The following is a 25,098-nucleotide window of genomic DNA, read 5'->3' on the forward strand; positions in this document are numbered from 1 at the left end:
CAGGGAGGATCGGTCGTGGGTTCCTTAGATTTAGGCTCAGGCCTCGCCTTTCAGGAATCCTTTTTGACACGTGACGCCCTTTGGCAACTCCCTTTCCCATCAACATCCATCCCAACCAGTCCGTCCAGTTGCTTCCAGTAAGAAGTCCACGTCTCAGAGATCCTTCACGACCGGCCCACACTCCATACGTGGGGTCAAGCTCTGTGCAATCCTGGAATATTTAAAGATAAGATCACTCCTTCATCATGGGGGAAGCATTTTTTGGCAGGATTGTGGAATGAAGAGCGTCCACAACTTGAGCCAAAACACAAGTGGCCACATTGATGTGGAATGATGTCTGTTTACCTAAAGGAGGGGTTCTCACAGTGGGGGAGGAGCGATATGGTTGAAATGAGCTTAGAGGTAAGTCGCTTTGGATGAAAGAGTCAGTTAAAAGACATGTAATAATTCATGTTAAATATAATTTGTAAACAATCAATATGGTTTTTACACTAAATGGAAACATGAATTACAAAACTACCCTTTGGGAGATTAAAATGAAAAATTTAACCTGTACAATAATACTAATACACTACATCTCTCAGGTGTTTCATATGCCATCTGCTTCCCAGGTAAAATGTAACGCTTGGGTTATAATGCAATGCAAGTCGCTTTGGAGGCAAGCACCAGCTAAATGACATGTGATGTAAACTGACTGATCCCTCGCCCTTACTGCTCCTTTAAAGTGACGTCACTGGAGTTTATTGACACTTTGTTGCAGTGTTTCAGGGAATTTGTCGTTTTTTTGCTTTGTCTGGATCAATGATAGAATGTTTCCCCTTTTTTATAGTTATAGTTAGTCAGAATGTAGAAGGAGCTAAAGGACACTTTTAGTTCCCCTGATGGGTCCACACTTTAATATTCATTAAAGACAGTTACTGAAGTGTAAATTTGATTTTATTAACATGTTAAACTTGTGACCAGGTTATAATGCAGCACACTCTACATGAGTGTAAATATCTATACAATTGAAATGGAAGTTAATCAAATAAAGGAGGCTTCACATCGTTGTTCAGTCAGAAAATATTAAAGTTACAATCATTCAGTGATGAAAGATATTCTATCACCAAAGTAGTGTTAAAAATTGTGATTGATCAAGAATGATACATAAAGCGGTTTGGTTTAAAACCCTCTAGTTAACATTCATAGTAGGTCTTTTGCATGACAGTCATGTTCTTTGCGGCTCCTTCTGACGAGTTGCGACATGTGTTCATTCATCTTGTCCATGTTACGAGCTCTTCAACGACGACACTAGTTCAAAGAGAAACGATGCTGCACCAAACACACCTGACCACGGGCTTCTACAGGTGATACCCTAAGATCTCACGAGAAGCCTGGCGTTCGGCTAACGGAGGTGGATGGACTCCGGCTGAACCTGAAGCCGGGTCCTGGAGGCCAGGGCGGCCTTGCGGGTCATGGTGCTGCACCGGGTCAGGATCTCCTCGGTTCTGGGCCTGGGGGGCACTCTGGGGGGGCCCCTGGGAGCCGCCTCACTGCCGCTGGAGCTCGCAGACCCGGAGCTGTAGGAGCTGATGCTGGAGCCACAGCGGTCCGAGAGGACGCCGTCGGGGCTGCGGCTCCCCCAGTCACCGCCCCCGGTGGGACTCGCACACAGCTCCTGGTCTCTCGCACGTGAGGGCGGTGGGCTACGTGAGGGCGGGGGGCTGCGTGAGGACTGTGGGCTACGTGAGGGCGGGGGGCTGCGTGAGGGCGGGGGGCTACGTGAGGGCGGGGGGCTACGTGAGGGGGGGTTGGAGAAGCCGGTCTCCGTGACGGTGTCGCTCAGGCTGCGTGCGCGGCCGTCGTCCGTCGCTGTGATGGACGGCGACTGGGTCTCGGAGAGGATATCTAGAGACCGGGCCCTCCTGCGACGACCTGGCCCATCGGGCCCTCGTCCCGACCGATCTGCAGGGTCGAGGACACCGGGTAGACGAAAAGGCTGAAGATCCCCGCTGGTCGTCAGGGTCAGAGTGGAGTCGTGCAGCCTTCTGTGCAGGCGGTACAGGCCGGCCCGTGGGTTGTTGTACGGTTGCAGGTTCATGGAAGGGATGTAACCGGCTTTATCATTGAATCTATAGAGAGCACCGCAGAAAGGAAACAAGAAGAGGGAACTCATTACTTTGCAGCATGATGCGGTCAGAAATACTGCGGTTTATCTGTATTTCAACTCCTAAACTATTAAATGCGGCTGTGACTTTCCCCCCCCTCCCCACCCCCCCAACTCATGGTGAGGCAACAAGATACCTGATGAACCACCAGCCGTCATCAGTCCTCCTCAGCACCTCCACCACGGAGCCAATGGGCACAGACACCTCGTCGTCCTTCTGGGAGGAGTAACTCCTCACGACGCAGTACAGGGCACCTGAAGGGCACAAACAAGACGGTCAAACCCAAAGGTCCTGTGATCAAGTGTCTCAGGTCACCTGGTGCATTCTTGTCACACACCTGCGAGTGGGAACACATCATCATCGTCATCGTCGGCGGCGGCCTCTTGGTCCCATAGCTCCAGGTAGGGAGCAGGAAACCAAGCCAGCAGCTTGTTCTCGTTCTCCACCAGCCACCAGCCTGCAGATGAAACGCACTCTGAGCAGGATGCAAATGGTCGTCTGCGCGGCTCGAGCTTTTTTGCAGCTTTTCAGGAGGCAGCTGATGAAGAAAAGTTTAGCACCGACCTGCCGGGTCCTTGATCAGCACCTCCAGCGCCTCGTCCACAGCGACCTTGAAGGGGCGGTTGTTGGTGTCCTTTGTCTCGTAAGCAGCCACACAGCGGTACGTCTGGCTGACGAAGGGCTGCGTGACGCTGCCCGCCTGCTGGCGCCTCACATCAGCACCTCCTGCACCATCGGGCAGATCTTCAGACAGCAGCATCATGATGCTGTGGGACAGAGAGAAACCAGGCCTTTGAGAACGCACGGCTACTACTGAAGTGGCACAGGCCCGGAGCTCGGCGCCGACGCGACCCTCTACCTGTTCTTGGTGAAGTCGGCCTGCAGGTCGTGGTCTTTGGGCGAGAAGAACTGAGCCACCTCGGAGCTCTGAGTCACAGTATGGTCGCACTTCAGCAGCTGGTCGCAGTAGGTCTCCAGGGACTTCATGCGTTGGACGGAGCGCTGAGATCCTTTCTGCTGCAGGCTGTTCCTCCTGACGTGCCCTGGAGAGAGGAACGCGTCCAGGGTGAATGCTCGCCAGGGTGAGAGGACGACGCTTACAATTCAACCAAGACACAAAACTAATGCAGAGCAAAAGGATGCTTTAAGGAGATCAAATGATATAAAACTAGAAAAGTTCTGCAGAAATGTTTAGCGTGCCCAAAGATGTCGCAATACATAAAAGTATTAGTTGCAAAATAATTAGGATGTCTAGCCCTTCAAACACAATGATCAACCCACCACCAATTAAACCAGTAAAGCCAGTGGTTATGATTGTGAACGCTTGATTCTTATCTAAATCACTTTATGCCCGAGTTGTAAAAGACAAGAGGAAACACAACTCAGATTAAAGTACCCCAAATAGTACTACATTTAAGGCAGATTGTTGATATGTGATACATGAATAGAACAAGACAGGAGGAAAATTATGACTAATTATGTCCTAATTATGCACGAGTCAGTGTCACGAAGGCTAGTGAAGGCTAGCTAAAGACTCTCTTGCTGTTTTAGCCACTTGTCAGCAGTTTGGTCCTGTTATTGCTAGCGCCATGCTAGCACCATGCTAACGCCAGGCTAGCGCCATGCTAACACCAGGCTAGCGCCATGCTAACACCATGCTAGGGGGCGGGGCGCGAGGCGCTGATTAAAGAGTGAACGCTTGCATGGACGTGCACGTCTCTGCGGGCCGTGCACGTCCATCCAGTGACCTTCTCTAAGAACCGGGTCACCAGAGCTACGTTGGTCTCTATATGCACGTTATATTCTATGGATTGCAAAAAACAACTTACAAACCTCTTACAAATGTAATTTTACAATTAAGATTGCGGATATTAAACCTTTCATATAATTTGCTAATACACAGTTGCTCGGAGATAATTTAAATAAACCTCCGAAAACCGTTAAAATAATCTTACCTCTAAATTTAGGGATCATTCTTTCATTTTTCTTTAAAGGGTTCACACGTGGAAATCTCTTCTTCAGCTGCCTCTGTTTAGATGAAAACAAACACATTACGGAATTATTTTTCCTTCAAAACAAAACGGACCCAATTCATCATGGGGGAGATGTTTTGGTCTTACATGAAGTTGCTTGAAATCGTTGAAGGATCTGTAGACAAGAACTTCCGTCTTGTCGGACCACAACACAGACACCATGAACATCTGGGGAGAGAGAAAAGGACTTGAAACCTTCACACAAACATTAACACACACGCACACACACACACACACATATCCAGCAGCTCACACGAGGTCTTCCTCACCTTCATCTTGGGTGTGTCCCTGTGGACGGCCCCGATCACTCGGGCACTGAACACGAAGCGTCCTTCCCCGGCCATGGTCCACTCGTCTGGGGATGAGGATGAGGATGAAGATGCGGAGCAGCTTCAGGGACCTTCGGTATTTGAACTCCGCTCTGCAGGCTGCGCTCTATTTCAAGCGCAGGTGAAGGGGGCGGAGTCAGGCAGAGCAGCTCCACGCGGAGGGAAAAGGGATGCCCGTGCAGGGGATTGGTCAAACGGGACTGACGTCATGTTCTGCCAGCATCCAAATTGGAGGTCGCATCAGTCATGAAAGAGTAGTTTCCTTCACAACTTTTAAATTGGGTGATTGGTGAAACAACGTCATCACATTCAAATAATAGAGAATGTAGACGTATTTGCTTGTTATTTGATTATTCATCATAACCTGTTTTGTTCTTAAACATTTCAGTTCATTGTAGTTTTGCTACTGACTGAAGTAAGAGTACTTCCATAAGTAGCTAAAACAAGCTAATTCACCTTCTTCAGTTAGCGAACAAGCTCATGAAGAGGTTGATTTATCCGTACACTGAACATTAGTAACACCCAGCCAGGAAGTTGGCTCGGAACAGAAAAAGTTGGCCTGACTGTTTCCAAATGGAATGAACAAACATCGTTTGCATCGTTTCTCTCAGTCAGCTGACACCACACGAGATCCAGTGGGTACGGAACACAAGACCCCTTTACATTTGTCTCTTTGATTCACTGCAACCATTTGCTAAAATCAAAAAGGTTCATTTTATTGCTCGTTAATGGACACTCAGTATGGAGGACTAAAAGTGCCACAATTAAATAAATAAACACATCATTAAGATAATTACTTAAATGTGTCATTAATTAATTGAAAATAGAATTAAATACATAAATGTGTTAATAAATGTGTCATTAATTAATTAAAATACAGATTCATGTTATGTAGAATACATATATACTTATTTCACTATTTACATTTACATTTCATTAACCTGCGTTGCAGTGCTTCATGGATTACTTAAAACTGTCAAACTGACCCATCAAAAGTTGGTAGGCGGAACCTAACGCCTGATTGGTTATCCTGTGTGTCAAGTCAAGACAAATCAATTCCGGATACTAGATTGATGCAGAGCTACTAAACGACTGAATCCATCCACCCCACCGTGGACAACAAATCTCCACCTGTTGCAAACACATGAATTGTAATGAAACATCTAGAAAGACGCATTGTTTATCTGCTAATATCACTGACCTGATGAGCTTATGGTGGCCATCTGTATGCCACAAATAGTTTGGGCCAGGAACAAAATACTGCCGTGGCCAGGTACTCTACCAAAGCAATGGATCAGACTGGATTCGCGTTAGCCCCGCCCACTGACTTTGATGGGTCAGTTTGACAGTTTTAAGTAATTCATAAAGCACTGCAACGCAGGATCATGAAATGTAAATAGTGAAATATGTATTTTTTATAAAATGAATCTGTATTTTAATTAATTAATGACACATTTAAGTAATTATTTAATTGTCTTTATTTACTTAACTGTGGCACTTTTAGTCCTCCATAACTCAACACCACATCTTGACAGAAAAAAAACATGTAGAAAACTTTGCATATTTATTAAAAAAAGAAACTGAAATATCACACGGTCATAAGACCTTTGGAGCTTGTACAGCCAGGAGTATTTCACACCTGGATCTGCTAATCATCTGCCTGTTCTCTTCTGCAGATCCAGTGGGCCAGTGAAGAAGGTTCATCCAAAGCCAATCCTTTGTTATTCTAGCTGTGTGCTTGGGGTCATGGTCTCGTCGGCCGGTGACCATTCGGCCCAGTCTGACCCTTCCTTCGACCTCATGATTCTCATTTGCTCTGACGTGCACCGTGAGCTGTAAGGTCATACATAGACAGGTGTTCCTTTCCTAATCAAGTCCAATTAGCTTTAATTAAACACAGCAGGCTGAGTAGCACCATCTCAAGGAGGATCAGGAGAAATGGACAGCATGGAGTTAAATGAGTCTTCTTTTTTAATACATTTGCAAAGATTTCTACATTTCTGTTTTTTTCTGTCAAGATGGGGTGCTGAGTCTACGTTAATGAGAAATAAAATGAACCTTTTTGATTTTAGCAAAAGGTACAAAAAAAACAATAAGTGAAATATGTAAAGGGTTTGAATACTTTCCGTACCCACTGTATAATGTTTACACACAGTATTTGTATGAAGTAGAAGTTTTGTACAGTGCTAAGCTAGCGACCTCCTGGTCAACGCATGTAAGCCGCATGTTTTTCTGAAGAATGCGTCACATCAGACGCCGTCGTACTCAATCGCTTCTCTGACATCCTCAACTCCACTAATTAAAACTCCTTTACGCATGCAATCATTCACACTTGTCATCTGCCAGCAATATTTCCTTATCAGGAGCTAGTGTGGAGAGCCGTGTGTGTGTGTGTGTGTGTGTGTGAGAGAGAGAAGGCGGGAACAGGTGTTTCTTCAAAGTGAGGATTGCCGAGTTGGACCAGGGCCGGCGGGGTTGTCCCCGACCACTCATCAGATGGACCTCGCTGTGGACTCGTAGTCTGAAGTGATGCCAGGATGTGATCAAACACACACACACACACACACACACACACAACGTGTTGTGGTGTAAAAGGGCAGGAATGTCCAGCTTTGTGTACAACGTGGGGAGACGTCGACACCTGTGCGTAATGTCATGAACAAGAGGAGCCTGATTTTTGTGGCTTTTGCTTTGTAGAGAGCAAAACAAAAGGTAGTGCACACAAGGACGCACAAGGACACGACCACACTGTCGTCATCCATTAAAAAGAAAACCGCAGCACAGGAAGCCTCTAAAACACATCACATACAAACAGCTGGTCCAACCCGCCCCCCCCCCCCCCCCCCCCTCCTCCAGGCACATGACCACATGACCACCATCAATCTGATCACAAAGGGTTTCGGTATGTAATGCCCTGTTTAGACCATAAAGAGAACCGATGTACTGTGTAAGTAAACCAGCATTTCCTTTGAACTTTGCATAAAATGATCATTTCCCCAATAAATGCATCATGATTCATTTCAATCAAGAAACATAGTAAACATTAATTAAGAATTCATCAAGAATGAAAACATTTAAAATCTTCAATTTTGGTGTCACCATTGTATTTTTCGTGGGATTTGGAGCATAAAGCATAATATTCCAGCCAGAGAGGATCATTTCAATCACTTGTTTGTGGTTCTTGGACCTGACAGGTGAAATGTCACCAACATTCCAGGTGACTCATTGAACTCATTGAGTTTCTTCACCTGCAGAAACAAAAGCTTTCCCAACTCTTTGGTTTCATCATTTGAATCCTAATCCGGATTAAATGATGAAACCAAGGAGGAAGCACCGACTTCTTCCCCCTCACGCTTTCAGTCATGAGCAAGTCTGCTGTGGGTTTTTTCATAAATTACCACATCATTCTTTTTGGCTCAGTTTGTCAGTTAATTTTAAACCAGCCAGTGAAACACCCTGCACAGCCTTTGGCAAACAATACCGAGTGTCCATCTGTGGAGAACCATTCCAGATGAAAACATGATCCCACTGGTCTCACTGGTGGAGGCGCTCTCAGGTTTCCATGTAGTCTTGTGAGTGAACAAGTAGTCGTGAAGCACTGCATGCACCAGCAGGAAAGCCTGTGTGTAGAGTCCCAAACGTGCACAACATCATCCAGCACCGCGATCCGGGGGGGCCTCTGAGGAATGTGACCCAACAGAAAGAACTCTAGAGATCTACACTCATCAAAAAGGTCTCTTCTTACCTTCATTTACAATCTTATTGACTGTGTTGTCTTCTTTTCTGCACATTCCCATCTTCCCATCCCATCTGCGTGCACGTGTGTGTGTGTGTGTGTGTGTGTGTTGTGCGTTCTGCAAACTCTCCCCCAGTTCAAACCAACTAACAGCTACAGAACCCATTAACCCAGAACCCAGTTCTGCAGGTGTCACTTGTGACATGTCACATGTTGGTGCAGACACTTCCCAGCATGTTTTTGGATTTCTTTTGTGCGCAGCATCAGGACGGTTCACCCAAAGGTCTTGCATGATGTCAATGGGACACTGTGTACTTCTTTTACTGCAATGATCATGTGTAATTACCTTCGCAGGTGGATACACCTGCTCTTCATGAAGTTGAAGGATAAGACAATGGACCGTACCCAGTCCAAACTGGTGTGAGTATTATATATATATATATAAATATACATAAATATATCTGAATAATATGAACACATGTAAACACACACACTCTTGACTGTGCTGCATAAAATCTTTTTTAAGGAAACCTTAATCAGACATCTGCACGTATGTACACTTCTGTCAAAAAACATGTTGACAAACTCTTTCCTTTGTGTTCCAAACCTCAAACAATTCAAATAAACTCATGTGTGAGGACTACACCCAACTCGTCACTGTCAGACTGCAGGTTTCGCTTTGATGATGTTAGACAGGTGAAAAAGTCCCAAGACGTCACAAGACGTCACAAGGAGAACGTGCTCATTTGCTTTATTAGTGTGCAATAATCACACGTAATTACTTCTGCAGTAACCTGCACTTGTGGAAGGATAAGAATGCTGCTCCCACCTGGTTGAAGGTGTGCAACATAAAATGAAAGCAGCCGAACGGGCGACGCCCACCAGTTTGATTCCGTCTTTCATCGTAGTTCTTGGTTTAGCACGTTAGCATGCTAACGTCTGCTAACTAGCACTCAGCAGGTTTGCAGGTGTCTGCTGGCATTGAAGAGCGTGCTGAGAAGGCCCCTCTACGAAAAGGATCACATCTCAGGGCGCGGCCACCACAACAGTCACACCCGCCGCGTGGTTACGATCTGTTGCTCTGGGACCGGATCCAGCTGCGCGTCACAATGGTCTTTGAGAAACTTCCCTCCCGAGTGGGCGGACAGGTGACACCTGCGTGGTGCGTTCGACTTGTTATGGTCGCGCTGATGTCCTGAGGTCTCCTCTGAACCGGGGGTTCTTCACTGGTCTGGAGGGAGGGTCACGAGGGTCAAGAACCACAGGCAGCACGCATCGAGAGGAGTGAGAGCGACACGTGCAGCACCTCAGTCACTAAAGATCTCCAATTAAACCAGGAAAAGCCATTTGTCTCAATAACCTTGTGAATGTGATACGCAGTCAGTGAACCCATACTTAGTGTCACTGTCAGACTGAAGCCGACTCGTCTCACTTTGACTGCTCGGTCTTCGTTCTTTAGGCCTTTGATATTTCTGCTGCTCTCATTTGAAATGGATTTTATTTTCACAGGGAAAAGGAAGCTGATGATATTAAACAGGTGATGTGCGTTAATAAGCAGGTGAGACGTCACAAGGAGAATGTGCCCATTTGCTCTATTAGTGTGCAATAATCACACGTAATTACTTCTGCAGACACCTGCACTTGTGGAAGGATAAGAATGCTGCTCCCACCTGGTTGAAGGTGGTGAAACATAAAATGAAAGCAGCCGAACGGACGACGCGCACCAGTTCGATTCCGTCTTTCACCGTGTTTATCTTCCTACTTTAGCACGTTAGCATGCTAGCGTTTGCGAGTTACAGGGGGATTTATGTCTATTATGTGGATTGCAGCTGCATTAGTCGTGGGCAGCGGTCCATGTGGCAGCTGATGCTGCTCAATGAGCTGCTCTGGTCCTCTGATGCCTCCCTGTGGAGGACTTATGGAAAATGTCACTATGATTGGGTGAATTGTCCTGAATCCTGCAGCATTCACCACCCCCCCTTCGGGAGGAATACACCTACTTAAGTTGTTAGGTCAAGATGTCAATCTGCCCAACACTCCTACGGAGAGATGAATGACTGTTTCAGCGATAATCACTAATTCATCAGTCCACGTTGGTTTATTTGACTGTGATGCAGATTGTTTTAGACTTTAAGATGAATAAATCCTTAAAGTGAGGTGTATATTGGTCAAATAAGAAAGACACAGTGAACAGTAATTTTTTTTTAAAATCCATTCTTTACAGTCATACCGTCATTTAAATCCAGGCTTATTCTCAAAAACACCAAAACACACTGTTTTAATACAACTCTGAGAGATGGCACCATCACGTGGGAAGGGAACATGATCAGGGAGTGTTTTTAGGCAATTTAACTTGATAGATTCTTTTCTTTCATATATTTATATATATTTGAGGATAGAATAAAATTCTGTCTCTGAAAACTGCAGGTTTTATGTTTTAAGAGCGCCATGTTAAAAGCGTTGCATAGTCTCGGGGACAGAAACATCTTCATTTAAAAGGACAAATGAGGGAGTAAAAAAAGCTCTTTGTCTGATAGATAGAACAAAACAAAAAATGAATACTTGTGTGTTTGGCTCTGAGCCCCCGCCGTCCAACCCTTAAAAGCTGGTTAAGAAGCTGGTCGCAGCGCGTGGATCCTGCATCATTAGCAACGTAAAGTCCATCTTTGTGCAAATGCAATAGAACAAGATCCACAGCAGCCGCATGTCGAGGGAGGGGGGGGGGGCAAAGCTTGTTCTGCTTGTCACTCACATTGCTGCCTTTTAGTGTCACTCTGCCTCCATCACTTAGAGGAAAATAACAAATATCCTGTTGGCGGGCAAACAAAGAGCTCCGAAATACTGCCGCTGTAGCTTATGGGCTGGTTAAAGCTCCGATCAAACCCCGCTGGGGGGGGGGGGCGGGACGCCACCTCGGCTGTCAAAGTGTCTTGAGGCCCGCAGACGGTGAACCTAATGGAGAAAGTCTTCTGCTGGTGGTGGTAACTTCACGAGCTGCAGGCTGCTCCTCCGCGTCCATCCATCCATCCGCCCAGCGCGCCCCCCCCCCCCCCCCCTGCGTCCGATTGTTGGCCACACCTACCACTTTGCACTTCTCGGCAGCATCTGCTGACCTTCTGCTTTGCCTCGAGTCTGTGTTCACCAAGGTTGCAGGCGGGCGGCCGGGGTCACCGAAACTCGTAGATGGCTGCGCTGCGCTCGGGAACGTGGGTGAGGTTCAGGGACTGGTACCTGCAGCACAGGGTCACAGGCCCTTACCACATGGTGAAAAGACTTTGTGCTGGTTTAAGGTGTTCAAAGGAACTTTAAACCTGGCCGTGTTGACTTCAAATCATGAGTGGACTGTATTAAAAGTGTGAAGCATTGAGTGTGTCCACCCACACAAGTTGGCTGGACCTGGATCTGCTGATACAACTGGAGCCAAAACAACCGCAAAAAATGAAACGCTTTACTAGAATAGAAAAGACAGATGTTGCCATCTGAAAGCAGACAGACTTGAACTAAATGAATTGAGGGCAAAGCGAGTGTTTTCTGTGTGTGTGGTGGGTCCTCTGAAGAAGCCCTTTTCAGTCCTCCCAATGGGGATCAACGTCGATGGTACAGCAGGAATGACACCAGCGGTTAATAAATGACCACTATTAGAAACCATCAGAGAGGGGAAAAAACACTGCTTCGTGGTATGGGTCGCAGAAAGAAATGGAAAATACTGGATGGGATGAAATCTGGGGGGGGGGGGGGGGGGGTGCTTGGAACAATAGCCAAACCATTATGTGCAGAGCACATGAAAAGAAATGCCAAAGAATGTCAAACGAAATTGAAAACACTAAAGTACAAGCAGGCCTCAGTTTGCTTCAAGCCAGGCCTGACAACCGTATTAATCAAACCCAACAAACTGAGGGTCAGATTGTTCTGCTTCATCCGTATAAGGTTACGCAGTCTAACTAGGAGCTGTTCAAAAAGGCCACATTCATCAAACAGATCTGAGCGAGGGGGGAAACTAAGGGCGGCCTGACAGAGAAGTGGACGTTCTGTCCACGAGGGGCTTCCCCCCAGCACAGGTTGCAGGGAGCCTGGGGTTTGACCCAGCAACCTTCCAGCCACAAGGCTGCTGATTTGAAAAACAAACGGACTTTACCATTCGGAGCTCCTGTGGTAGTAGTAGCCCTCGATGGTTGCCGTGGATTTCTGGAAGCATATGTAGTAGAATCCAGCAAAGGAGGCTCCGCTGATGTCTTTTATCGTGTGGTCGGGCACCAGGAACTGCTCCTGCAGGGAGGCACGGGGCGAGAAATAGAAGCAGCTGCAGTCCAGGGGCGGCTTACTACGACGTGTGGTCACACACACACACTCAACGCGGGAGGCACCTTACCTTCCACCTCATGAATATATAGTCAGAGTTCTTCAGGTGCTCGTAGTCAAAATCATCCGAGTTGAAGGTCTTTGCGTACTGGTAGAAAGCCTGGAACTTGCCCTTGCCAAAAGAAGCGAAGAAGGATTAGGTCTCGGTGAACCGGCCGGCTGCAGGGAGCACCTGTGCGGGCCGTGGACTCTGGCCTCACCCAATGCTTGCGATCCACATCCTCGTCGGCATCCCATTTGCGGGTGAGAAAGGGCCGCTTCCCGCTGATGATCTCCCCAGCGAAGAACGTGGTCAGAGTCGGGTATTCCTGCGACAGAAACCGCGGATGTTATAGTTTGCTCTGGTGCTGCGATTCTGATTCGACCCGTTTTGGCTTTTCTTCTCTTTGCTTTTATTAAGTCTCTCAGTCACCCTATGAAACAAATTACAAGGGTGGAAATTCACTTTTGCTGATAATCAATGTTTATGATCAGTCACTTTAGTCCTATTGTGAGATGTATATGATCCTCTAACCTATGATATGAGGTTGTTTGTACAGGTCGGGGTCCCTGACGGCACCCGTAGTATGAACAAGAAAGAAGAAGCACACTTTACACATACCCAATGAGTGTTTTGCCATCAAATCACTTAAATGGTTCATGTTTGTGAGTTAATAAGAAGGCAAATACTCCCACACCTCAGTCAGCCCTTTTATCTTCAGGTAGCCACACAAGTAGGAATCCTCCATGGTGACATGCTAAAAAAGAAAAAAGTGCACATTTACTTCATATTCAGTTTCTTCTACATTCACATCACATGTCAATCAAATGATATAGAAGGATGTTATGACATAACTAATACTCTTGCACAACACAGTCACAAAGATGCAGGTTTGTAAAACTATTCCAACAAATGCAAAACTTCTTTTGATTAGTGTCGCGTTAAATGTCTCTTTCTGGTTAGCAGGTGTCGGCAGGTAGGAGCCCACAGGCCGGGGCTCACTGCTGCCCAGCTGTCAGTCACCACAACGCGGTCTGACAGATCATCAACGCCGCCCCCCCCCCCTGACAGCTGGCCCAAATAGTCAAATACACGTTTCACGGCCCCACCTGCAAAACAACCTCCACGTCGTAAGAGTTCCCTTTGCTCTTCTGGTGGCCCCTGAACTTGGAGCCGCTGTACAGCAGCGAGGTGACAACACCGGGCTGCCGGGTGTTTATCGGCGGCGGAGGAATAAGCGAGGCCGAGGATGCGAAGGCCGCGGCCGGGGAGTCGCTGACGTATCCTGCGGGGACAGGCATGGCTCCCGCTTGGCTGGCTCGGCACCGATCGCGGTTGATTGCCGTCCGAGCGGTGGTCTCTGTCGGTGTCTACGGAGAGGAGGCAGAGGACTGAGAGGTCCGGCGACATTCGAATCCCCTCCGATTCCTCCACAGTTTAGTTTACCAGGCGCCAAGCTTCCAGAAAAGTATGTGGACTTCGAGCAGCAGAATCCGCGCTTCTAATTGGCCGACAGAGTTCACCTGGCCTACATCGTGGTCGCTGATTGGTGCGAATTGTGGACAGCTTTGTAGGGATATATTTCTGTAGTTCTCTCCAGTAGCGTTGCAGTGCGGGGAAACACGTGTAAAAACTACACTTCCCTGCTACGAGAACTATTAGCGACGCTATCTTTGAAACGCAGAAGGTCACACGCATGCTCTAGATCACCGGGGCCGCTATTTGAAATCAGTGGAGGAAAATGCGTACCAGTTAATAGAGGTATAGCAATTTTATACACTTAGCCAGTAACGTTACGGAAGAAAACCACTCGATGGTAACACGTAAGAGATTTATTAAGCTAGCGTTCGACGAAGTAAAGACCTGCTGTCAGAAACGAAGCAGGTAGCTTAGCTTGTCCGCTAGCTTCTCTTCAAAGCTTATAAATATTAGGCCTTCACATGACCACCACTATGTTGAGGAGACTGTCGAGGCTTCACGGCCGCTTGGGAAGCGTCTTCTCTCCCGTTCACATGTGCGCAAGAAGTCAGTCCTCAGCCACAGCAGGTAAGAGACGCCATCACTGTGCACGCAGGAAGTCTACGACGTAACCTGCTCGCTGATTTGTTGACTCTTGTAATGTGTTGTGTTTGCAGAACGAAAACGATTTTATCAAGATGTCAGTATATCCCAAGGGGAAGGTACGTGTCATAAGTCCTCATAGGCAGTTCTGGGGTTGTCTGGGGACACTTAGGTTAACTTGAGTGGGACATGGTGCTCTCCACTGTGAATGTGTTCTGCGCAGCTTTCTTTGTTTAATGTTTTTATAATAACCATCATCGTCCTGACTAAATGATATGTTCCAACCTTTCCTTTAGGTGGTTTGTATGAGATCAACCTAGACAGGAGAAAATTGAAAACGCCTGGAGGGAAGCTGTTCACAGTGCCAAATGAAGCACTGGCCATCGCCGTGGCAACCGAGTGGGATGCTCAAAGGGACACACTGAAGTTCTACACCATGCACCTGGTACAGCTGGAGGGGCTTTAACTTTGTTTCATCCTTTGGCCAATTTAGGATTACTTGGTATTATTTGAGAGCGCTTTATTTAAAGGTTTTTTAATGAAGCCTCTTGAAATCATTGCGTCATCGGCAGGAGGAGAGAGTACGCGTCACCAAAGCGCTCTCCTAAGAAGATGGGAAAAAAATGTAGTGACTGAAAATAAAATGTTGGTGCTCTTCTTGCAGAGTACACTGTGCAACACGGCTCTGGACAATCCCACCCAACGTGACAAGGACCAGATGATCACTGCGGCCCTGAAGTTCCTGGAGACCGACACTGTCTGGTATACTACTTATTTACTTATTAACTTATACTTATATTTCATGTTTAAAACGTGGTGTTGTTGTTGCCATGGATAACAATGATGAATGGTATTCATTCATACAGTTCTGAAACTAATTTCCAACATAACCCCAATGACAACATATATCAAAAGTCTATCATTAATTGACACCCATTCAGTTGAAAGGCCGTGTTTGCCTCTAAGACAACATCAAGAATAGGATGAAACAACACGTGTTATGTGATTCTATCCTGCACTTGATTGCTTGATGGAAAAAATGCCAACCTGCATTCAGACAAGTTGTTGACTTAGAATCTACATGTTGTTGGTTATTTGCAGAGATCTTTTTGAAGTTGTTAAAAGCGACCTTTCTGGCAGATGTGGCGTTAAATGTTCCCACTGTTTGTTTTGTTTAGTTATAGAGTCGATGAGCCCAACGCATTGGTTGAGCTACAGAAGAATGAGTGGGACCCTGTGCTGCACTGGATGGAAAAAAGGTAACCGGAGCATTAGCTTTCGTCATAGTCAAGGCATGTTAAAGCGATAAATGGTGATCACATCCTTCGAACATGTAGCAACCGTGTCAGAATCTTTCCCCATTGTTTTTATTTCTCACAACACAATTGCAGATATGATGTCAAAATTGGGTCCTCATCCAGTATTTTGGGTCCTGAGATCCCAAAGGCAACCAAAGACACTTTCCGGCAACACCTGACTTCTTACAACTTCTGGTCCCTGACAGGTAAATCATCGCCAAGCTGATCCCAGATAAACATTTTTTCTAACAGAATTTTATGTATAGAAATGTATTTATTTGGTTTGTGTGGTAATTGTTAGAGTTGGGTTATTAATAACTTTTGCATTAACAGTATTGTAGAGGCCCTTTGCCTCGCACATTGAGTTCCTCTTGGTTGGGGTTTCGTGTGGATTGTTTTTGACGCGTGACAAAGTTCATGAGTCAACCATAGTCTTTTTGCTGTCCTTTATTTTGTTCTTCTTTGTATTAACATACCAATGCCAATTTGTTCACGTTTACCTTCACGTTTCACGTTTACCTTTACGCTTGACGCTTCACGTTTACCTTTACGCTTGACGCTTCACGTTTCACTTTTCACGTTTACCTTTACGCTTGACGCTTCACGGTCGAAAAACTATTTCCCTTCCAACACCCAACACCTGTGCCCAGTAACCCTTCTGATTATATAGCCATTGCGGCCTAACTGAAACGCCTCCTCTCACCTCCCTAGGGGGTGGGGCTAACAGACAAACAATAACAAAAATGGCTCTTACACACCGGCCCCTAATTGGTTCTGGCGACAGACAAGACAATTTCACATAATTCTATAACATAAGGAGCCATTACATTTGAAACAAAAAAAACATTTTAAAGTAATCAGTTTCAATTCACTTATCTACATACACTTTACAGTATAAACATCATGCTAGTTCAATATTATTTTTTACATATCTGCTGCTTCGCAAAGAAGACAAATCTTTGTCACTGGTCTCTCGATTACACTACTTTTGGTTTGGAGACGAACAGAACGCACAAGTCCTTTCCTATCAGGAAATGTTTGTAGTATCTTTCCAAGTATCCACGATCCACGAGGTGCTGTTGAATCAACAACGACAACTATGTCTCCAGGGAAAAATCCTTTTTTTTCCTCATTCCACTTTTGCCTTTCCTGCAGCAACGGTATATACTCTTGTGTCCACCGTTTCCAAAACAAGTCAGCCAAATACTGAGTTTGTCTCCATCTTCTTTTAATGTACATATCACCTTTCTCGAATAGCCCAGGTGGATAGACTGGGTTTCCTTTCATCAACAGAATGTGGTTTGGTGTTAATGGCTCGAGGTCATTAGGATCATCAGACAATTGTGTAATGGGACGACCATTGAGTATGCATTCCACTTCGCATAGCAAAGTGTGAAATCCTTCATCCTCCAGACATTGCTGATGAAGCACAGTACTTAGAATCCTCCTAACCATACGTATGATGCGCTCCCAAATGCCACCATGATGGGATCCGGCAGGGGGGTTGAAAATCCATTTGATTCCATTCTGTGCCATCGTTTTTTGTACTTTATGGTGGTCTAATGAAGCTAACGCTTCTCTGAGCTCTCTTTCAGCTCCCACAAAGTTAGTTCCATTATCTGATCGCATCACAGAAATTTGTCCTCTCCTGCAGCTGAATCTTCTCAACGCATTGACACACGAGTCTGTATCGAGGGAGTAAGCAACTTCCAGATGGACTGCTCTACTTGCCATGCAAGTAAAAATCACTCCATAGCGCTTTACAATGCTACGACCTTTCTTTACATCAATAGGACCAAAGTAATCCACACCCACATTTGTGAATGGGGGGAGATCTGGAACAAGTCTTTCGGCTGGTAAATCTGCCATTTGTTGCTCCCCCACCTTTCCTCTGTGACGCCTACAGAAGTAGCATTTTGTTAGTACCTTCCTTACTGCTGAATTGGCGTTAGTAATCCAGTACCTCTTCCTTAGCTTGGAGAGTACATGATTTCTGCCACCATGGCCCAGTTGTTCGTGAATATGCCGGAGTATGAGCGTTGAGACGTGTTGATCCTTGGCCAGAATGAGCGGATGTTTGCTCTCTTCAGGCATGGAAGATTTATTTAATCTTCCTCCAACTCTCAAAAGCTCTTCTTTGTAAATTGGGCTCAGCTTGTAGATGGTGCTCTGTTTTTTCACCTTAGATTTCCCAGATGCCAGTGCATCAATCTCGTTGCGAAATCTTTCCCATTGGCTGAAGCGAATAATGGATATTTCTGCTTCAAAAAGACTATCTACAGACAACCTTTGTCCTCCTAAGGTGCCTTTAAATCTTTGCATCTCCAAACTGATATCTTTCGGTTGACGACCGTCGTTTGTCAGCAGTTTCCTTTTCTTACTTAAAGAAAGCAAGATCATCTTCAGAAGTAGCATCCACCCTACTGCTGTTTTCAACCTTTTCCAACTGGAAAAGTAATTGATCAGTTTATGGGTGGGGCTAAAATTGTCTTCAGTGGTCGTTGCATTCACTGCCAGATTTCTTTTAACTTCTGGGTCATCACTAATGTCCAAATCCAAGCTGTGGGTTGGCCATTCCTCTTCTGGTTTCCACAGAAAACTTGGACTTTGGAGCCATCTCTTTTGAACTAAATGTTCAAACTTTAATCCCCTTGAAGCATCATCCGCTGGATTTTGAGCTGAGGGAATGTATCTCCATTGTGACACTTGTGACGCCTCTCTAATAACTGATATTCTATTGGCAACAAATGTTTGAAATCTTTTGTCCTCATTTTTTATATACTTTAGTACAGATGTACTGTCGGTCCAGAATTGTGGCTCTTCCAAAGGAAGCTGCAGCTCTGAACTCAGCATCTTGTCCACCTTAACAGCTACAGTAGCAGCTGTGAGCTCCAAACGAGGGATGGTCACTTGTTTCAGTGGGGCAACCCTTGCCTTTCCAAGTACGAATGCAATATGGATCTGGTTTTTACTGTTTTGCAACCGGATATATGTAACCGTTCCGTATGCACTTTCACTGGCATCAGAGAAGTGATGCAACTGAGCAGATATGACATGGCCAAAGTCTTTAGGTTTAAAGCACCTGCTGACCTTGAAACTTCCCACACTCTCGAGATCTTCCATCCATTTGTTCCATTTCTGTTGAACGCTTTGGGGTATTGAATCATCCCAACCACACTTCAAGCGACACAAGTCCTGCAGAATTATCTTAGCTGGGATTGTGAAAGGTGCTAAGAAACCTAAAGGATCGTAGACAGAACTGATCATGGATAACATCCCACGTCTTGTATGTGGTTGTTCTCGGATGTTAAATTTAAATTTGAAGGCGTCCGTCTCGATGCACCAACGTAGTCCAAGGGCCCGTTCAACTGGCAATTTATCCCTGTCTAGATCCAACTCCTTGAAGTTCTTGGATCTTTGTTCTTCGGAAATCTCTAATAGCACCTCACGGCTATTGCTGATCCACTTTGTGAGATTAAAACCCCCTAACTTGCAGATAGCTGTAATGTTTTTTACCATTTGGATAGCATCTTCTTCAGAAGGCAAACTTTTTAAAAGATCATCCACATAAAAACTTCTTGCTACCGTGTCTATTACTTCTTCTGAGAAGTGAGTTTGATTATCCTCGGCAATCTTCTTTAAAGCATAACATGCACAACTAGGTGAAGATACCGCTCCAAATAAATGAACTGTCATACGGTACTGTACAAGCTCTTGCTCCAGGTTCCCTTCTGGCCACCACAAGAACCTTAAAAAGTCAGAGTGTTCCTCTGCAACTTTAACTTGATGAAACATTGATTGCACATCAGCCATAATTGCTACAGGTTCTTGCCTAAACCGTGTTAACACTCCTAACAATGAGCTTGTCAGGTTTGGTCCTTGTAGGAGCTGACTGTTCAGTGAGACACCTTTAAATTCTGCACCGCAGTCGAACACAACGCGCAGGCTTCCTTTCTGTGGATGGTATACTCCATGGTGAGGGAGAAACCACACTTTCCCATCTGTCCGTTCCAACTGATGCTCTGGAACCTTTTCCGCATATCCTTTATTGATGACATCAGTAAGGAAGGTTGCATATTCTTTGTGAAAACCTTGATTTTTTAGAAGTTTTCTTTTCAGTGAGCTGATGCGTTGTTTAGCAACGGAAAAGTTGTTTGGCATAGTTACATGAGGTGCTTTAAAAGGCAACCTTATGTTGTACTGTCCTTTTTTAAGCTGCACTGAACCCTTCACTACTTCCATGAACTTCCTTTCGTCTACTGACATCTCCTCTTTGTCATTAGAGAAATTTTCACTGAAATCTTGGTTGTACTGCTTCATCAATAGTTCTTCCAATCTGTCAACACCAATCCTATTTACACTAACCGTAGGGTGGCCACTCTCACCCTGCTTTGCACAGTTCCCATTGAGAGGTCCATTAACCACCCAGCCCAATAGAGTTCTTACTGCATATGGTCCCTCTCCTTGACTATTGACTACTTCCCATGGCTCCATTAACTTTGAGGCGTTTGTGCCAATCAACAAATCAACATCTGCGTTAATACGGGGAATATTTACCTCTTTCAAGTAAGTCCACTTTGACAACTGTTCTTCGGATATGATATTTTGTGTCGACACTGGCATTACCTTTTGAGTAAACACACTTGGAAGCTCAAAGAATTGATTGTGAGCAAATTCTGAGATCTCCAAGCCTTCGACAATACAACTTGGAACAGTACTACTGTGACCCATTGTATGTAGATTAATCCTTGTTTTTCTTCCTTTAATGTTCAGTCTCTCCATTAGACTTTCAGAACAGAAAGTGTCTGTACTTCCTGGGTCCAGGAATGCGTAAGTTTGTATGATTTGGTTTCCTTTCGTACACTTAACATTAACAGGTAGGATTGAAAGGATGCCGTTACTGCCTCCGGCCCCCGTATGACCACAAGTAGAGACAGTTGTGCCACTCCCCGGCCGTTCCTTTGGCTGCTCTTCGCCTTTGCTCCTTTCCTTTCTATCAATGTGAAGCACACTGGGATGACTCTGGTGGCAAACATTGCAAGATAAGCGTTTACTGCAACTCTTGCTCATATGTCCTAGGTGCAAGCAACCAAAGCAAACTCCCTTTTCTTTCATAAAGTCCAACTTTTCGCGATGGCTTCTTTTCCTCAATTGTGGACAGTTCTCCAATGCGTGTCCACATGTACAGTACAAACAGGAAACATTTGGTGCTGTAGGTGCACTAATTTGCGTTTGAGTTTCAACGCTTTTCTTGTTTACACTTACGGCTGGTTCAGTAGACATAAAGACAGCAGTTGCAAAGCTATTTCTTTTAGACTGAAATCTTTGACTTAGTTTTGTCTTGCTGCTTCCTTTATTTACACCATCTTGAATGTCCTGGATGTTGCCAAAGATAGGATCAGAAATGATTTTGACTTGATACTCAATGAACTTTATAAAGTCTCTAAAACCAGATCTGCGATCTTCTTTTTCTGAGATTTCACATGCAGCTGCTCTCCACTTTTCTCTGAGCTTATATGGAAGTTTCTGCATGATTGCTTTCATGTTGGCTGGCATATTGAGTTCATCCAAATATTGCAACTCCTCCATAGCATTGCAGCATTCTCGTAAACACAATGCATATGCTTGTAGCCCTTTAACGTCTTCTGCCTTAACGGCGGGCCATCCAATGATTTTGTCCACATAGGCAGCTGTGACCTTTACTTCATTTCCAAAATGCCTTCCGAGAAGTTCTTTGGCCATAGCATAACCTTTTTCTGGAGCCATATGCTGGCAACTACGCACCAGATCTCTAGGCTGCCCCCTAGTAAACTGCTCGAGATAATACAAACAGTCTCCTTGGTTTGTTTTAGCTTCGACACAATGTTGAAAAGCTCTAATGAATGATCTGAATTCTAAAGGGTCACCATCAAAAATGGGAATTTCTCTGCGTGGTAAGAATTGAGAGTTCTGTGACTGTACAAGAAGTGCTGTAACTTCATTTTGTCTTTGTAACAGACTGTAGAGATCTCCATTTACTTGAGGATTGCCTTGCAATGATGCTGGTTGCGGATCACCAGATTTGGAATCTGATTGAAGCTTTATTCGATCAAATTCTTGCCACTTGTCCTTTTTCTCAATAGCTGCTGCTTTGTCGTACTTGCCTGCTTCAATTGGGTTTTCCACTTTTAACTGAGCGCTCGCAGGCATTGAGTAATTTTGCGTAAGTTTTTCCTTTTGCACTAGTTTGTATTGTTCAGCATAAGGATTAAGTTTGGTTCCCTTTATGAAGTATGAATCCATGCCATCTGACTGTGTAGTTAAAACACTGCCATGCTTTGAGGTATTCAACACTGCCAACTTTGCTGTAGATGCTGCTAATTCTGTGTCAATTTCAAGTTGTTCCTGTTTTCTCCTTAATTGATCAACCTGCTCCTCCAGAACATGTTTCATCTGTAGCGCTGCAGAACGTGCCATGAGTGCAGCCCTTTCTGCCTCAGTTTGACGCCTTGTGGAGGACGTTGAACCCTTGCTGACCCTAGACGCATTACTGGTTCGCTCTGAGAATATGTTGGAAGCATTGGATCCAACATTTGAAATGCTGTCTTGAGGCTCCACATTAACCACATCATTATGAATATCGACAATTTTAGTATTGGGGCAACTTTCATTGCAGACTAACCATTTGTCTATATCATCAATAAAGACCTTGACGCTAAGCATTTTTAATTTATACCACATTTCATGATTTTCCACCTCCTCTTTAGGTACCAACTTCATCAATGCATCATGGTTTTCTTTTGCTTCACCACAAAGAACTTTAAACTTTTCAAATGTACCTTTTACCTCTGTGACATAGCTTTTATCACCCATCAAATCAACAATTATCTCCTTGAGATTATGTGCCCTTTGAAATTTTACCTTTCTCTCCTTTTGCAGGCGTACAATTTTTTCCATAAGTGCCTTTTCTGTCAATTTAACAGTCCGTCGTTTTACAGAGTAGTCCATTTTACCTGACTCAACTTGAGACTCTGTCTCAGGTAAGAGTTCAGGATCAGCAGCGTGTGCTTCTTCCATTGTCCAAGATGCACGTTCGTTTTTGTGAATACTTGCTCAGTTCCTTTCAGTCACAAATGCCGTGGCTTTTACACGTAAAGTCATGTTTGCACGCAATTAGAACAATGTTCACCCTGTATGTAGCGTTACACATACCTTGACACTTGCATGCAGGTGCGCTGACGCTCGGTCTCTACCTCCGTGAGTGAAGTTCCGTACCGCACAACTACGACTGCTGCCGCTCCTGTCCGCTGCACCAAACAGCCACCGCTCAGACTGCGTCGCCAGTCACTGCTCCAAACCGCCGCTGGGTTCGCCGATCCAATCACTGCTCCAAACTGCCGCTGGGTTCGCCGCTCCAATCGCGGCTCCAAACTTCCGCGGTGTCCGCCGCTCCAATCGCGGCTCCAAACTGCCGCTGGGTTCGCCGCTCCAATCGCGGCTCCACAGCTGCTCCTTTTACAGCACCAAACTGCTGCCGCTCCTATCCCACGAAGCGAGTTTTTCGACTTAAATGTAGAGGCCCTTTGCCTCGCACATTGAGTTCCTCTTGGTTGGGGTTTCGTGTGGATTGTTTTTGACGCGTGACAAAGTTCATGAGTCAACCATAGTCTTTTTGCTGTCCTTTATTTTGTTCTTCTTTGTATTAACATACCAATGCCAATTTGTTCACGTTTACCTTCACGTTTCACGTTTACCTTTACGCTTGACGCTTCACGTTTACCTTTACGCTTGACGCTTCACGTTTCACTTTTCACGTTTACCTTTACGCTTGACGCTTCACGGTCGAAAAACTATTTCCCTTCCAACACCCAACACCTGTGCCCAGTAACCCTTCTGATTATATAGCCATTGCGGCCTAACTGAAACGCCTCCTCTCACCTCCCTAGGGGGTGGGGCTAACAGACAAACAATAACAAAAATGGCTCTTACAAGTATATAGTAGTAAGCTTTAATTGTAGAAGGACAGAGCTGTACAATAATATGGTTTCTCCTGTGCAGGCCTTGAGTATGTGATCACCCAGCTGAAGTCAGTTGTGTTGTCCATGGGGATGATTGACAGGCATCTGACAGTGGAACAAGCTGTGCTGCTCTCCAGACTGGAGGAGGAATACCAGGTAGGAGAGTATTAAAATATCTTTTGCTTGTTATAGCTTGAGTGTAACAATTGAGTCCCTGCAGAGAATCTTCCACTTCTGTAACATGTATTTCTGCCCCTGCACAGATTGGGTTCTGGGGAAACGTGGAGTGGGCCCATGACTATGACATGTACGAGCTGAGGGCACGAACCGCAGCTGGAGCTCTTTTTGTTCACCTCGCATCGGAGAGTTCGACCGTCAAGCGCAAACTTATGCAGGACTGAGAGGGATGAGCTCAAAACGACATCAAATGAGAACATACCAAGCAGCTCTGTGTATCCGTGCTTCTCTTTCTATTGAGACTAACAACACATCCTGTTTGGCAGTGACTGTTTATGGAGTCAACATTGGCTGTCTTTATGCTGTGTGAATATGTGGCTGTGGCCAAGTGGGCCACCCCTCAGCGAGTTTCCACTCATCCGTAACATTTTGGACCCTCCGCATGGTTTCAACAGAGCAGTGACTAATGTTGTCTGTTTGGTGGCGGAATGTTAATTCCGAGTCTGCTTTCGCACTGTGCCACATTTGTACGCTGCAAAGAACAAATGTTATAAGAACGTCACACTCTCCATTCTAATTGTGCTGTGTACATTGTTTGGTCTGCAATAGATTAAACATACTGCATTCAAATGGTTTTCTGTAGTTAAGATCGACCATATTCATGTTGTATTTATTTTGTGATGTATAAAGATACCTATTCATTAGTGTAATCTCCACTTTGTTGTTTCTTTTTAAACGATTTTAATCCAATGGAAAAGTAGACTGATTTTTCATTAATTTGTTATTTCAATGCTTAAGGTCTTGCTACTATTACTGTTGAAATTCCACCTTTTTGTAAGCAAAATGTCAGTAAAGATTATAGAGAACTAAAGTCCAAACACAGCAAAACATATTGTTGCGTGTCTGTTGTGTGTCATTAAAATCTATAAGGAAGACTGCTACAGTCACACAATCACCATTAGGTTTTATTACCGCAACCTT

At 45.1% G+C, this 25,098-nt stretch overlaps 2 protein-coding genes across 3 annotated transcripts; one reads left to right on the forward strand and one right to left on the reverse strand.

Annotated features, from left to right (window-relative positions):
* Positions 1–894: 894 nt before the first annotated feature.
* Positions 895–14,066, reverse strand: LOC119212455 (NADPH oxidase organizer 1-like). 2 transcript variants are annotated; one of them, XM_062560021.1, is made up of 10 exons: positions 13,694–14,066; positions 13,282–13,341; positions 12,805–12,912; positions 12,615–12,716; positions 12,381–12,511; positions 11,417–11,476; positions 2,712–2,857; positions 2,485–2,604; positions 2,284–2,401; positions 895–2,111 (listed from the first exon to the last, which is right to left on the reverse strand). In XM_062560021.1, exons 1-10 carry the CDS (start codon positions 13,883–13,885, stop codon positions 1,385–1,387), a joined length of 1,764 nt encoding a protein of 587 aa, XP_062416005.1. In that variant the 5' UTR covers positions 13,886–14,066; the 3' UTR covers positions 895–1,384. The 2 variants fall into 2 exon arrangements, with proteins under 2 accessions (XP_062416005.1, XP_037318756.2); XM_037462859.2 differs by lacking the exons at positions 11,417–11,476; positions 12,381–12,511; positions 12,615–12,716; ... (1 more) ...; positions 13,282–13,341; positions 13,694–14,066 and adding exons at positions 3,007–3,190; positions 4,103–4,175; positions 4,268–4,348; positions 4,450–4,613 and having other exon boundaries at positions 2,712–2,914.
* On the forward strand, positions 14,053–25,069 carry atpaf2 (ATP synthase mitochondrial F1 complex assembly factor 2). The gene is made up of 8 exons (XM_037463491.2): positions 14,053–14,630; positions 14,720–14,764; positions 14,942–15,090; positions 15,310–15,407; positions 15,824–15,904; positions 16,037–16,149; positions 23,981–24,096; positions 24,204–25,069. The coding sequence occupies exons 1-8, from the start codon at positions 14,525–14,527 to the stop codon at positions 24,339–24,341; spliced, it is 846 nt and encodes a 281-aa protein (XP_037319388.1). The 5' UTR covers positions 14,053–14,524; the 3' UTR covers positions 24,342–25,069.
* Positions 25,070–25,098: the final 29 nt, after the last annotated feature.

The sequence above is a fragment of the Pungitius pungitius genome, chromosome 21, assembly GCF_949316345.1.
Source record: "Pungitius pungitius chromosome 21, fPunPun2.1, whole genome shotgun sequence".
In the NCBI taxonomy this organism is placed as follows: domain Eukaryota; kingdom Metazoa; phylum Chordata; class Actinopteri; order Perciformes; family Gasterosteidae; genus Pungitius; species Pungitius pungitius.